Source organism: Hipposideros armiger, unplaced genomic scaffold (genome assembly GCF_001890085.2).
Source record: "Hipposideros armiger isolate ML-2016 unplaced genomic scaffold, ASM189008v1 scaffold_25, whole genome shotgun sequence".
NCBI lineage: Eukaryota > Metazoa > Chordata > Mammalia > Chiroptera > Hipposideridae > Hipposideros > Hipposideros armiger.
The window spans coordinates 3,888,823-3,904,417 of record NW_017731375.1 but is presented as its reverse complement, the minus strand read 5'-3'; the positions used below and the strand labels follow the sequence as shown (position 1 = coordinate 3,904,417).

Sequence of the window (15,595 nt, the reverse complement as noted above, 5' to 3'; positions counted from 1 at the left end):
ATACCAAACACACTCCTTGTTTTCCCCCATGAAACTAATTCCTTTCTCTATTTCTTATTTTGGTCCATGCCATTAACCATAACACCATAAAGAAACTATAGTTCCCATTACCCCCCCTCTTCTTCACAACGTGTCAAATGGGTTACCGGTTCCGGCTAAATCCAGCCCCTTAGCTCCGCCCCCTCTGTCTCTGGAGAGTAAAGGCCCTTATCCTTTGTCATTTGAACTCTAACTAGTCTTTTTGCCATAGGTCCCTTTGGCACTATGCCTAGTAATCCTCCACACAGATTGCTAAGTTACTAGAAAAGTAGAATCTGACCATGTCACTCTCCTGTGAAGCAACCTTGTCCTGGTTCCTACTCTTTCCTTTAGCTAATTTTTCAAGGCTCTTTAAAACGATGCTAAATTTCTTACCTGCTACATCTCCTATTTCTCTCTAGTCATTCAACTGACTTCAAATACCATGTGTTCTGTCATGCCTTGGTGCCTTTGCATAAGTTCCCTCATTTCCTGAAATGCCTTTTCTGCTCTGTTTCATCTGGACATTTCCTAGTCTTATGGTTTAAAATACAGTTCTTCTGTTCAACCTCACATTCCTTCCAGGGAAGGACCCTCTGCTGTGCCATTATCCTACTGCATTGTAACACAGTGTTTATGAGTTTCTTTCTGTCAGCAAATGGCTAGTATCTCAGTCATGGCCCAGTGTATAATACAGTGTTGTGCTCAGTAAACTCTTGGCAAAGAAGAGAATGACTATATTGACTGGAGGAGGGAGGAAAAGCAGTGGTGGGCCTGAGACAGCCATTTAGATGGCCCCAAAGTAAAATCGTTGTTACCATTTGTGTGTGCCCATGCCTTTGGGTGGGGAAAGGGAGGGTCTTAATCAAATGTTCCCATTAGGGAAGGAAGGCTTCTATGCAGCAGGTCCTCAGGAGACCTTTCTGACCTAAATCAAACAATGCCTGAATGTCGCACAGAGGTTGTCAATTTTCAAATACCTGAATGCTGCATACTCTCAATGAGAGGAATACAACCAAACCTTCCCATGATGCCTCAGAGAGCTTGCTGCAGTTTCACAGGACACTGAGGTCCTTGTTAGTCATGCCGGCCAACATTACTGCCCATAGTGCTGTACCTACTAGGGTAGGAGGCACAAAGTTTGACTTGTGCAAAACCACAGGCTCTGCCGAGGCTAAGATATCCCCTTTCTATAATATCTGAACTACCCTGACAATCTCTTTGGGAGAGGGGATTAAGGCCTTAGATCTTCAGGTTCTCTTGGCAAAACATCAGAATGCTGAGCGGTAAGGCATCTGCACAATATCCAGATGAGACAACTGAGGCTGAGAGAGGGAGGCTCTTGCACCATTACTCTGGAACTCATTAAGTGGCAATGACAAGATCAGAGTTCAGTGCTATCTGCCTGCTGGCCAATTCCACAGCAGGCTGCCGTCAGACGCCAGGCCTGCTTGAGGGTGTGAGGGCTCCGTGGAACGTTGTATGGCTGAGTTCTACTCAGTCAAGGGCATCCTGAGGGTTTGCATTTAACAGGCAGGGCCTAAGCAATGTTCTCAAAGTGTGACGGGACCATCTGAATCAGCGTCTCCTGGGTATCTGTGAGTGGTGGTTGCTGGGCGTCATTCCGAAACCTGCTGAATCACAGGGGATACGGTGGAAGATGGGAACCCGCAGTTACAGAACGCTTCCTGGAAAGGTCTGATCCCGGGGGAGCCTGAGAAACATTCAAGTACGTAAAATCAGGGGTTTGAGAGGAGAAGGTGATTTACTAGAAACTTCTGTGACAACCAGCCTGCAGGTCCATGAATAGAAAATTCTTGCTAGTGAAATAGCCCAGAATCTAGCTTTTGTTTTACATGAATCATTGGAGAGATGCCTTACCTTTTTGATGGGTTTCAATGCTAGAGTTAGTCATGTACAGACCTAACTAGGGGGGAAGGTGAGAGTGGAGGAAAAGCGAATGGGGAGAGAAAAGAGGAAGGGCTTGTTCAAAGAGGGAGCGAATCTTTCGATGCCTCCTGTGTCCAATGAGAAGAAACAATGAGTCTCTGTCAGTCCATTTTGGATGCAAGCCCACGCTCCCGCTATGCATTACAGTCAGCCCTCCGTATCCATGGGCTCTGCAGCCACGGATTCAACCAACTGTGGGTTGAAAGTGCATATCCGGGAATAAAAAAGTAACGTTGTTGCTAATGTGTATTACGCAGTTAGCCCTATGATGGTTGCATCTGTACTGAACGTGTCCAGACTTTTTTTCTTGTCATTAGTCCCTAAACAATACAGTGTCACAGCTATTTACATAGCATTTACATTGTATTAGGCATTATAAGTCATCTGGAGATGATTTAAAGTATACAGGATGATGTGTGTATATATGCAAATATGCAAATACTATACCATTTTATATAAGGGACCTTGAGCATCGGGGATTTGGGTATCTGTGGGGATCCTGGAACCAATGCCCTGTGAATCCTGAGGGATGACTGTACTTAGGCGAGTCATGCACAGCCTCTCCTTCCTCCAACGTCTCCCATCCCCTCAGGCCTCATCTGAGATGAGGAATGGAACGGCAAGCCCTGCTCACATTCCTCCTCCAATAAGGTTATGACCAATTAATGCCCAAGTCTGCTCCCTGGCCAAGAGCCCAAAGGCTAGGAACTGCCCTCTGGTGAGTTCTGGAGGAGCAATTACACACACTTGAGAGGGTGGGCGCGCAAAGCGCTGCCCAGCGCCATGCCCCCTTCAGGAGAGGGGTGTGGTCACCCCGTGCTCTTGAACCTGAACCCAGGAATCCTCCACCACTATCCTCTCATTTCCTCAGGCGCCACAGACCACAGGCTGCTGTTTCATCATTACTGAGTCCTCCATTGTTACAACTCCTGAACCAGACAGAGAAAAAGTTGTGAATATTCAAAAGGAAATTCGCTGCAGGCACCTCCCTTTGTGCCACCAGCCTCCCGGTTCCTGGTGTCGCCCCCTCAGGTTCCACATTCAGAACTAATGATAAAGGGTCTGTGGGACACAGGCCAAAGCCTGACAGCTGTGTGGCCTGTGGGAGGAAAGACAGGCCCTTGCCTTCTGGGGAGCTGCATGAGTTCTCTGGGGTCACACAGCTTGTGGTGCTGGGAGCTGTCCTTGAGTTTCCTTCTGGGGTTAGGCTCTTTGGACGCTGGGTCTTGGCCTTGCCTGCCACTTAAAGCCGTGACCTAACCAGAGACAGGCATTTCACTGTAATAGGCACCCAGGCCTATGGGTTTAGCAACCAACTTTGCACTTAAATTATTGAGTATTTTCCTTGGGTCTGCCTAGGCTGTGGTCCCAGCATGGAGCCCGGTGAACTGTCCGAGCCTTGTCTTCCAGCCACAGTCCTCTCTCTGACCAGCAATGAAGCACTCCATGAAAAGGAAGTACTCAGTGAAAACTAACTATATAAAGCACACAGCATATCTGCTCTTTCTAGTAATCACAGATGCGTTTGCACCTCTCATCACATTTCAATGGATACGGCAGCCTTCATTTCAAATGCCGGGAAGTGAATGTTACGGCAACACCAACCAGCCTTCCCAAAATTACCGCCACCAAACACAGCTCAAGCTGTCTCTTTAGGAAACAGGCATAAAGCTTGGAGTGCATGTGGAAATTTCTCTGAGCCCCAATAGGGTGATCCCCAAGATATTTGCCTCTATCTAGTCCCTGTTTTTCTCAGTAGCTTTATCCCTTTCTTCTTCTCCCTAGAGTGTAAGGGGAAAGCAGTAGGATTTACAGCATCGGCAATTTATCTGCAATTAAAATGAAACCTATTTTAATGCATTAATAGCTAAAGAGGCTGAAACCCGCCATAAATATAAAATCAAGCAAGCTGAGAATTTCACAGGAATAACAAACGGGTTGCTGCTGGCACAGAGGCCACAGCAGACCACAGGATGCACCAATCCTTATTTCTCCATCAAGTTCATGGCACATTCATTACCATTCGTTGGGCCAGACACTGTGCATGTAGTATCTCATTTCAGACTCCTAACAACCCTATAATATGAGCATGGTCACTAGTCCCATTTTACAGATGAGAAAACTGAAACCCAGAGAGGTTCTGTGAGTTGTCCAAGAGCCAGCAGAGCCAGCACTTAAACCAGTCCTGCGTACGGTGGATTTCCCTGTGCCTCCCCCTCTCACTTTTGACCTTGTGTAACCAGTGAATATATGTGCTAAAGTTCTCTGAGATGACCCTATCCTTCTTAAGGGCTTGACATGAAGTCCTTCTCGACACAGAGCGACATAACCCAGAGTGCAGATTTTCTTTGACAGAGAGTGATCAGCGGTGAAGATTTCTGCGGCTTGGTCCTGCTTATTTATGTGCCGAGAGGAGAACCTGCAATTCTCTTAGGGCTCATAGCAGGCAGGTGCCCTAGGAGAAGGGGTGCACTTGCCAAATTGAAATGGCTGCAAGTTGCGAAGCTTAAAATTACACCCTATAAATAATGGGCAAATTGGTCATTAGGAGAGAGTTTTAGGAACAATATCCCTTCTAAGCTGGGGGGAGGAGAACAAACTAGCTAAAGCTTCTACTGTTCCAGGTAGCAACTCTTCCCTAAAGCCACTTCCCAAAGTGACGTGATTTATCCAAGTGGGACGGTGAGGTCATTTAGATGCCTGGTCACCACTGCTTTGCCACCCCCACCCCCCACACATTTGGCAGCCAGGACCGTACACAGCAGAGACGGCTCCGTTATCTCAGTGTAGTGTATCTTATGCACGGGCTTTGGAGTCGGACAATCTAGTCTGAGACCCCGGCTCTGTTGCTTACTAGGGTGTGCCCTTGGCAGACTATTTATCCTGCCCTTGCCTCAGTTTCCTCATTGATAGAATGAAGGTGATATCTCTCTAACGGGGCTATGAGACTTACATGAGACATGTGAGACTTACTAAACCTGCCGCATCAAGTCTACAGTATAGGCTTTGCTCCATGAACAGTAGTGCCCTTCCTTCTTCACCTTCTCCTCTTCCGCCTTCCTCCCCTCCTCCTTCTTCTAAGTATTATTATTATTATTATTATTATTATTAATTTAAATGGCCATGCGTCCTCACCTAGCATGGTCCAGGTCGTCTCTTGTTATTTCTTTCTTAGAGTAAGACGCTGGCTAAAACATTTGATTCTTCTTTACGTAAACAAAGGGCTAGCAGTCTGGAAACCGGGCTCAGATTCAGATCATAACTCATGGAGGGACTTTTCTTTGCCAACTTCTTGTCAGTTAAATGGGGATAACAAGCTTTCCATCTTCCTGGGCTATCGTGAGGATAAAATGAAAACACAGATCTGAAGTGTTTGCAATTTGAAAGTGCCATATAAAAAGTAAGAGGTTTCTAAGGTTTATTTGTGTCCATATAAACTTTTATTTCTTTTTGGTGTCCCCAACTTCAGTTGGCCCAGCCAAGGTACTACACCCAGAAGTTGGCTCTGTTGTTTGCTTATGTACTAATATATTTATCTATCTTTGGCTTTTCGCTATTTCTTCCTCCAGACAAGCCATGACTTAGGCTTTCCACCGCTTCCAATGACCTAGAAAAGCATCCTTCTGCTTTTCACTTCATCTGATGGCTGAAGCATTGATCTGGAGCTAGATTAGCGAGGGGCCTTCAAGAAGGAAATCTGAGATCTCTCCATTTCCGGTTGACACACAGCTCACTTTCTGAGTGCAGTGTGGTACCATGCACAGACATCTTGGGCCTCCCAGACAGTGAACTGGGCAGGTGTCAGGTATTTCAACCATCCTCAGACGACCAACCTCACAGATTTCGAGTGTTCCACACTACCTCAATGGCTCTAGTCCTTCATTCCGGATTGTAACAATTTCTTGGCCACCATTTGCCCCACTGTGAGCCAGAGCCCTACAAGCTAAGCATTCACACTCATCTTCATCCATATGGAATAGGATATGGCAGAAGATGCGTGGTTGGGGGGTGGGGAGGGAGACTAAGAGGAAGGAGAAAAGGGGAAGTGAGGTTGGAAAAGTTACTGGTGCTCCACCTTGATATTCTCACCAAGTAGGCAATTCATTCCCCTTTTCAAGAGGTTGCTGAATATAGTGTGGGTTGGCTAAGAAGGAAGTTGAGGACTGTCTCCTTTTCTCCACCCAGCCTCAAGATGAAAAAGTGATGAGAGAGGGCACCGCTCCCTGCCCACAAGGCAGCTGCTACCAAAACAAAATACATTCCCTCTCCTTTCCTCCAAACCAAACAGTGGTTTGTCAAATGGAAGAAAAAAGAAGGAAAGTGACAATTTTCTTTTATGTTAATAAATTGCTTTGGCCTAAAAAACATTAATCAATTTCTTTCCAAAGTACACACACTTCTCTATACTCTGCTATTTGCCTGGCCTTGAAAAGAAAGTCACTTTCCATCCCCTTTAAATTGCCAAGACCAGTGGGGGTAGTTGCAAGAGGGGTGTGGGGAGCTCTCTAAGCCCCAATGATTACAATGGAACCCTGCGGTGTTTCCATAGAAACATAGAACGTATTCTTTCCTGAATGTACATGGAGGGGAGGGGTGAAGAGAGGTATTGCTGGCTACGTATACATTGACTGAAGAGCTTAAGGTATGAGTAAGGAGGTGAGGCGTTCGGTCACTAAGATAGAAAGACAAAATGCTTAGTGAAGCGTGGAGTGGGCAGGGACCAATCCTACATGAGGACATCTGACCTGTCATTGTGTCCCATCTGCATAACTACCCAGTAAGGTAGCTTTATCACCCCCACTCGCACCTGAGTCTGAGAAAGAGAAGCAACTTGCCCAAGGTCACCCAGCCAGTAAGTGGTGCAGCCTCAGCTCAAACCCAAACATTTTGCACTCGAGAGCCCTTGCTCTACCCTCTCTATTGGGCTGCACTTTAAATTGTGATGATGACATAGAGTTTACAGTCTGCCTTCCTGGCTTTTCTCTCCCAGGCCTGCCAGCTCTGTACACATTCTGGGTTCACCCAGAGCCTTATTGTTTTCTCATTGGCCTCAGGACACTGTCGTGAGTCTTGACGCACTTAGGTGGCTTGTTGGTGTTATTTGTTTGAATTATGAAGTCAGAGAAATGTCATATATAAGGAGAAGAAGGAAGCTGGTTAATGTGTGTGTATAAACTTTGGTAGACGTGTACGGATGAAGAGCTGGAAAGTAAGGGTAGTTTAAGATAAATACAGAGCATGTGCGTATTCTTAAAGCAATTGTTAGTTTAATCATCTGCCCCAAACACTGGGAAGTAAGACCCAGAAGAGCAGTATCCATGTCTGTCTGCCTTACTGTTGTGGCCCGGCACAGTGTCAGGGCCAGAACAGGGTGGACGGAGTGACGGGTGGGTGGACAAATAGATGAATGGATGGGTGGGTGGATGGATGGATGGATGGATGGATGGTTTGGTGGATGGATAGATGATGGATGGGTGGATGGGTGAGTGAATGTCTTATAGCAGACAGCAAAGGAAACTCCTAGAATGAGCAGGCAGTACCCAGTTTCTTTGGCTCCATGTGGTGCTCTGGGATCATGGTTATTTTTCTGCCTCAGGAGAGAGCAGGGCCATTTCTGGAGCTAGGAGAACTATTATATAAATGTGGATGTGAACTAGTGCTAGAGGGGGTGACAATCAGTGTTTGCAGCTTATGCTTCAAATGTTTTCCATGAAACATTTGAAGGTTGTAGGAGATGACCCTTCCCCAGCCTTTGAATCCATCTCCTTAAGTTTCCACTGGGAAAAATGAGGTGTCTATAGTGCAGACAGAAAGCCACCCTAGGCCCCGGGACAAATCGGGGTGCAGTGCTGAGTAGCGCATACTGTAAGTGGGAGCCTTGGTGTGAGAGTCTGCGGATGCCTCTGCTCACTGGCCTGGCGAGTCCTGGGCTTTGGCTAGAAGGTCTCTCACAGCTCTTGGTGTTGGCCGGCATCTACTGAGGACCCAGAGTCACTGGACTGCCAGCACCAGGAGGCCGGGGATAAGGTCTGTCTGTCTCTTCTGTCTACCACTCCTCCCCCAGCACCTAGTCCAGGCCCTGGCCCATGTGAGATACTTAATAAATGATTGTTGAATGACTGGCTGAATACTTGGTGCCTGGCACTGAGCTGAGTGTTGTATGTGCATTATGTTGTTTAAACTTCACGGAGATGCTATGAGTAGGTGCCATGATCGTTTTAGAGATGAGGACACTGGCTCGAAAATGAGAAATTACTTCCCCCAAGATCTCAGAGAGAATCAGTGCGGGAGCTTTGCTTTGAAAAACAGCCTGTGTTTCATCGATGATATAGGTCACCCAGCCAGAAGTATGTCCCTACAGAGGGGACCCAGGTAGGAACAGAAAGTAAAAGGATGTAAACTGAGGAAAAGAAAATCTGGGTGAAGCTTATCAAAAACACAGAAACAAAATATTCAGACGCCCCTCCCCGATGTCCCTAATACTGACACCTCATTGGTTGCTTTAGCTTCCTCCATTCAGAACGCCCAGTGACAAAGAACCATGTGGGGGCTCCGTTAGTCATGCATGGCAATCATGATTTGCCTTTTCAGCAGCACTTACTCTGATTCTGGGTGACATGGGCATAGCAGACAAGGACAAGTGTGCCTTTAGCTCCTTTCAACCCCTGCTGGGTAGGAAGACTTTGGCCAGTCATGCCACGTCACAGACCAACGCGGGGTCTCCTGTCTTCCATGTGAAACATTTCATCTCCTCCTTGCTGTCTAAACAGGGAGAATGCACTGTTTCCGTGACTCTGCATTTCTTCTGCTTTCCACACGCCCACGCTGGCCCCTCATCTTTGGCCTCCTGAGAGCTCTAGTACGAAACCAGGTAACAGACACAGCTGAAAGCTTAACAGCTTTCTTACAAGTGTCCCGGCCCTGGGAACGCCTCCATAAGCAAATGCCCTAGGGAGGAAAGTGGACAACTGCAGGCAGAGAGAGCCCACGCGCAGCCTGCAGGGTTCATTCTCTCTGGCTCGGCTCTCCAGGCTCTGGGAAGGCTGTGCCAGAGGGACGAGGCAGGCTGGCAGCCCCTGAGGCCTGCCAGCCTGATTCACAAGCTCTCAGCGGGCAGCGCCACAGCCAGCGCAGGCCAGAGCGTCTGCACACCCTGGCCCGACGCTCTCAACCTCTGGGAACCCTGGTCCCAGATGGCGCCATGTTTACCTCACAGACCAGTGTACGGACCATACAGTGGAGCCTGTACATTAATGACTCCAAAACACACAAATAAAATAGAAAAGAAAAAATAAATAAATAAAAAGGAGGTTAGGAATTAGCACTCATCAAAGGGGAGTGTTTAACTATGCCTGTACTGAGGGATACGAGGAGGTAAGTATATAGGCAAAGCTCTCCAAGATAATATATTATTAAGTTGAAAAGCAAGGCAAAGGCAAGACGTAATATATTAGTGGTAATAACGTTAATGGTGGTCATGCAGATGGAGGGCTTACTACATGCCAGGCCTGCTCTAAGTATGCCAGGCCTGCTCTAAGCACTTCATTTATAGTCTCTCAATTGATATAGAAAATAAATCCCAAAGAAAGCCTTTGAGATAGGTGCTATTATTATGTCCACTTTACAGATGAGGAAACTGAGTTTGTCAGTTTTATTGGATATTCTTCTGTATTATTTAAGTCTTTTAAAATGAAGCAGTTTTCATGCATAACATGTAAAAAGGGTTGAGAATTAAGAGCATTAAACTAATGGGAGTGAGAGATGGGAACAACGATTACTGAACGTCTCCCACTATCAGGCTGCCATGTTACATGCCTCATTTAGATTTAAGAACATCCCCAAGCAGAAGGCATTACAGGTCCCACTTTAGTCAATGAGGAACTGGAGGTTCAAAGAGGTGGAGCAATTTTCCCAAGGTCGCACAGCCAGTCAGTACCTAAGCATCTGGGACTAGATTTCAAAGCCCGGGTTCATTGGGTCAGCTGGACACTTGGTGAGGCTAAATCAGCATGTCCTGATTTGAATTTACTTTCCTTCCTTACTCTTTATGTTTTCCAGTGTAGAATATGATTTTCGGCAGCAGGAAGGCAGGTTCCATGAAGTTCTGCAGAGTCTGGAGGAAGCAGAACCAGCTGAGGAGCCATCTGCCCCGCCAAAGTCCCCGGCTGAACCCCCGGCTCCTGAGAAACAGGACTTGAGGCGGAAAACCAAGAAGGTGAAGAAGAAATGCTTCTGGTGGATCTGAGCTGGCGGGGACCCTTCCCTGTGCGCTTCCTAAATACCTCCCCGAGGCGGGGAGACCACTGCCTGCAGGCCTTCTCTCCTTCTCAGCCAAGGCCCAGGCTGTGAGCTACTCGACCTGCCGAACGGGAACACTCAGGGCTGGTTGAGCTGCTGCCGGACACCTGACCGCCGACCTCACCTGAGTGAGTGCCACTGCGCGCTGGGACTTCACAGATCCTAGAGCGACCCCCTGCCTAGCTCCCTGTCATGCACAAACCAGGCCACATCCTAGTTTGCGAGTCCAGATTCCCACCATGAGCAGAGCCCCCAGCGCACTGTCCAGCACCTCCATGATGCTAAGCACTTCCTTCCCGTCCTGGGTTTGCCATCCCAAAAGAAAGAGGCAAAGAAACGCAGAGCAGGAAGCGGGAGGAGGGCTGTCAGCAGGTACACCTGAAAAACGTGAGATGCACAAACGGGCAGTTTTCTAAGAGATTGGCGGACGTAAGCACAGCAGAAATGGGCCGGACATAAGCACGCAAGCTCGCCTGGTGGGTTGGTCATTTCCATTTTTAATTAGCCCCTTGATCCCAAATCAAGAATTTGTCACCTCATGCTGGGTGGGCCTTACAGTCTGTGGCAGAGTAAGGTCGCTGCAGGGTCTGAGGAGCTCGGTGGCGTGCTACCCCGCAGTCGTGGCTGCTCCGGGGCCCACCTTAGACCATCGTGCTTCTCAGCCTTGGGCCTGAGACTGACCGCCTGGCCAATGGGAGGGATCTGGCTTGGGTTCGAACTTTAAGACCCACAGTTCATTTCCCTGCAACATTTAAGATCATGAGATCCAGCAGCCTGTCTGTCCGTTCCATCTTACCAGTAACATACATAAGACTAGGAAAAAACACAACGTTGGGTCTGCTCCGTTCATTCTCGTAACAGCTTTGTAGATAAATTCAGAAGTATATTAATCTACATAATCTCCCTTCCTGATGACCAGGCAATGGCCACCTGATTGAAGCAGCAGCAGGACTGGAGATGAGGATATATATACATTTTTTTTTTCATTTTAGTATTAAAGACCTTTTCTTCCCAAAGTCTGAATTCTTTTAAAGTCTGGCTCATTCTTTTCACAAGACCCCCGTACATGTGGGCCCAGTCAAAGGTGCATGGCTGAACAAACTACTAATATAATATAATTAAGTAATCGCTACATACTCTTGGGGATGAGACAGGGGTTGGCAAGGCTCATATTCCTTCTCTTTAAATTCTGTACCAGCCTGTGGTTGGATTGATGATGCTTAGAAAATGGATCCTAAAGCTCAACATGGCATTCAATGAAGAAGGCATTTCACAACCCCCTCTGCTCAAGATCAGAGGTCTGAATTAGGGTCTGCAGAGTGCAGCACCTGTGTGAACGTGGGCTGTACGTACCCCACTGCAAATTGAGTCAGATTGAGCAAACCACTCTGGCAGTTGCACCTTTCCCTGCCACAGTGCTGCAGTGCACAGAGCTATTTCAGAGAGAGCGGGAGGGAAATTTGGCAATGAACCTCGGTCTGCACTATTTAAGTCTTGGAATGTCATTCAAGATGTTCTTGTTCTGTTCCTAGCGTAATGTTTAAATGAGACCGGCATCCATAATGTTAAGTTGGAATTAAGATAAATGCACTTGTCATACTTAAGAAGCCACGTTTCAGTAAGATCGGCTACCACTGGCTAAAAGCCACAGATCCTTCTGTATCCACACAATCCACCCTCGTTTGGCCCCAACAATGGAAAAGAACAGCACAGAGAGAGGCTAATCCAATAAAGCAAAATCATGTGGGATTGCTTATGTAATTTTATCTTGTCGCGGAGCTTCCATCTTAATTTGCTTTGCTTACACTAATTTTCAAGTTAATTTATATTCTCAGGCAGCATGCTGGAATGAAAATAATCCTGTTCCGGGAATTAAGAGACCCAGGTAACAGAAGAGTCTAGTTCACTAACCTTTGGCAAATTGCTTACATTTTCAGGGCCTATATGTCCATTCTCAAATGGAGATACAAACGCCTGCTCTTCCTGCTTCATAAGCTCTGTGCACGGTCCAACATCACATGAGCAGAGCGTCCCAGAGCTGAGCCGGATCATTTGCCAAAGTTAGCCTGGGACGATGAAGAGGTGTCTGAGGTCATTTGCACAAAAAGGCATAATCCGACTCTTCAGATAATTAAGAAGCGCATGTTGTCACATACTTCTGTCGAGTTGGGGGCCTCAGATTAACCCTCAACTGAATTAAATAAAATTGGGGCTGGAAAACGTTGACATTTCTAGAAATACGACCAAACGAGACTGTAATGATTCTATATACCAAAGCACAACACAGAATTACTTGGGCCACCAACCTCAAACTGGGAAGGAGGTCTTGTCCGGAAATTGAAATCTAAAATCATTATGAGGGAAAAGGACTCGGTAAACACTTTCCTGCTAACAAAAATAATCATCTCTCTGTTTAAAAAGAAACCACGCATATACTTATACCAAAACTGTATGCTCATCTACTCGTGTGAAAATTGCGTCATTGTAAAATATTATGTGACATCTTCCATGATACTCTACAAAAAATGCTGTACTTGAGGTTATATGGTTTTATGGAGAGATATTAATTTAATAAAAATTACTTTTATAAAATTGAAGGTAAAAAGAATGATACATCAACTTAAGTTGCAGGAGTTTATGTAGCTGCTTTCTCTGTAGTTTAAAAAACAAAACAAAACGTGTACTCACTATACTTGGAACTTAATACCAGCTCATCTATAGAGCATCTTCTTAAAGACTATGTATAATGTAAGGTTTTGTAAATTTCTAAACTGTTTTAAATGGGATATTATCTTTTGCAATAAACTTACATATTTTTCCTAGGTTTTAAGACTCCATTACTAGCTTGGGTTCATTTGGGTTATAAAATTTAAACTTAAGAAGTATTCTTCAATGGTTCTAATGACAGGGGTAGTTTTCATTATAATCTCTTTTATATGTTTCCCAGGAAAACAAATAAACAAAGAACAGATTCAGGCCTTAGCGCCACAATGATCACATAAAGAGCACCACATGTCTTGTGAGCAAGGGAAGCAGTGTGAAAAAATGGAACAGTTCCCAGACCATTTAGATGAATACACAGGCCTGATTTTTATCATTACTATGCCCATACACCTGAACTAAAATTTATTCATTATTTTCCCCTTAATTTTCTTCCTCAAAAGGCAACTTTATATCACCATCATGAGGAAAACCAATATGATGTTCCAAATATAGAAGATGAAATCAAAATTTTATTAAATTCTTGCTAGAGACTGTTGAGTGTTGAAGGTGCTAAGCCTGAGGCCATTTCACTTGGTTAAAAAGGGAGATTAGCATATATTCAACACGTGCTAAAGCCACTTGAACACCAAACACATTTTCTACTTGATTAACCAGGATGTTTGAGAAGGAATTGAAAAGCAAACAATTTTCCTATCACGTGACTCGCTTTTTCCCCTGCATTGTCCATGAGCCACCTAAACCCAGCTTATTTAGCACTTTGCAGGGGGCGGGGGGCGGGCGGGAAACTGGATACAGAATCAGAAGCCTTGGGTTTGACATTATTCTGCTCCCTTCTTTTTGTTGGGTGGCCTCGGGGCAGTTAGCCTCAGTGAGGCTCTGACTCCTTTTCTTACAATGCTGAATGTTACCGTTGCCTTACAAGGGTGTCTGACAATTAAGTGGGTGAAAGCCCTGAGCACAATGTAAGGCACACAACAGGGGGACCCACACATGCATATTCACTTGCTTGTTGATGGAAATAAACTGGACGAGAGGACAGAAGATGCCTTCATGGGGCTGCACTGGGTTTTCAGAAACAGGCTTAAGATGTCCTCAGGGCAAACAGTGGTACTGATAAGGACCGAACTCTTCCTGGCCAGAGTGAGAGCAGAAACCATGACAACGAAAGATAGCTAACAAAGTCTTCAGTGACCCAGGATACACAGGCGTATCAAGCACAGCATTGGATCCTTTCTGCATGGAATCAAATAGACTAGAGGTGAAAGGCACTGTAAGAGGCGGGTCCCTGCCATTTTAGGGGGGAAGCAACTAAGCAAGACTAGATGATTCATCCCAGGGCTCGCAGCAGTCATGTGGGGATGTCAGAGTTGGGAGCAATGTGGCTGGTGGGTGGAATATGTGAGAGTCCACCAGACACCACTGCCCAGGGCAGTTCCAGGAACTGCTGACGCCAGACTTGGGACCCATTCTGCCCTCCAGGTAGTTTCTCCATTAGCTGAGCAGACGCTTGGTATAGCCTTCACTTGAAAAGGTGCTCATTTTAAGTTGCTCCAGGCAGCTTGCTGTATGGTAAAAAATGTATTTCCTTTTTTAAGTTTGCAGCAACATAGATGTTTTATAATCATTATGCCCATCAAGTATGGCTGGTAATAGAAAGAACTGGATGACAGGTCCATAGCCAACACTGTTTGCGCTTGGTTTGCATAACATTTGACCGGCTTCAGGCTCATAACCTCTTTTGCGCACTTTCATCCCAACTTCCTCCCCATCTGCTTTCAACCATTTCAAAGCCTGAATGCCTAGTGCTCATATCTATCACCCCTACTCCGGAGGTTTCTCAAATATATGATTTCTTCCTGCTTCCTACAGGACCCTCGGCCCTCGAAGATGAAACCTAGAGCTTGGTTGACTCACTGCCTAAGGCAGGTTCCAATAAGCGTGCCTCTGCACTGGCGGCCTTCTGTTCCAAGCCCCCTTCTTCTCTGAGCTGGCCTCCACAGAAGCATCTGACTTGTTTCCCAATACCCACTCCCTTTCCCTTCCAGCACATTCTCTACACAGCTTCAAAGCAATCGTTTCAAAAATAGATATGCACCATGTGACACTCTAGCCGAAAACCATGCCTGATAAACTCAGGAAATAAGGCTGGCTCTGTTGCTATGACCCAGAAGATTCTGCTGGGCCTCTCTCATGGATGTTCCCATCACAAGTCCTGTGCTATCTGCTCTCCAGTCTCATTGAGTCAACTTGAGTGCCTCAGACCTAGCATGCAACACTCCATGAAGGGTCTGTGTACACTTTTCCTGGGATAGTCCCTACCATGCCACCTACTCTGCCCAGTTTCCAGCTCTGTTGCGACTTCCTAGGCAAGGTCTTCCATGGCTACCTCTACCATTGCTCAGACCACACAAAATACCCTCTTACACATTCCCATGGCACCAAGGACCCCTCCATCAAAGTCGCTGGCATGGCTGTCCTTATACATATATTTGTATCATCCTTTGATGAATGTATTTCTCTCTCATTAGCCTATAATCTTCCTAAGATAGGATGTCTGCTTAATTTTGCACACCTTTGTATCTCTAGCACCTAGCATAATGGGATT

At 46.1% G+C, this 15,595-nt stretch overlaps 2 protein-coding genes across 2 annotated transcripts in view; one reads left to right on the top strand and one right to left on the bottom strand.

The window, feature by feature from the left end:
• Positions 1 to 13,059, top strand: part of INSYN2B (inhibitory synaptic factor family member 2B) — a 124,590-nt gene extending 111,531 nt beyond the window's left edge. Inside the window, exon 4 of the mRNA XM_019635976.1 lies at positions 10,027 to 13,059. Coding sequence (XP_019491521.1) covers positions 10,027 to 10,213 — 187 coding nt within the window. The 3' untranslated portion in view covers positions 10,214 to 13,059. The remainder of the gene's footprint in view (positions 1 to 10,026) is intronic.
• The window catches only part of DOCK2 (dedicator of cytokinesis 2), a 398,948-nt gene that overhangs the window by 201,144 nt on the left and 182,209 nt on the right, over positions 1 to 15,595 (bottom strand). The window lies entirely within an intron of this gene.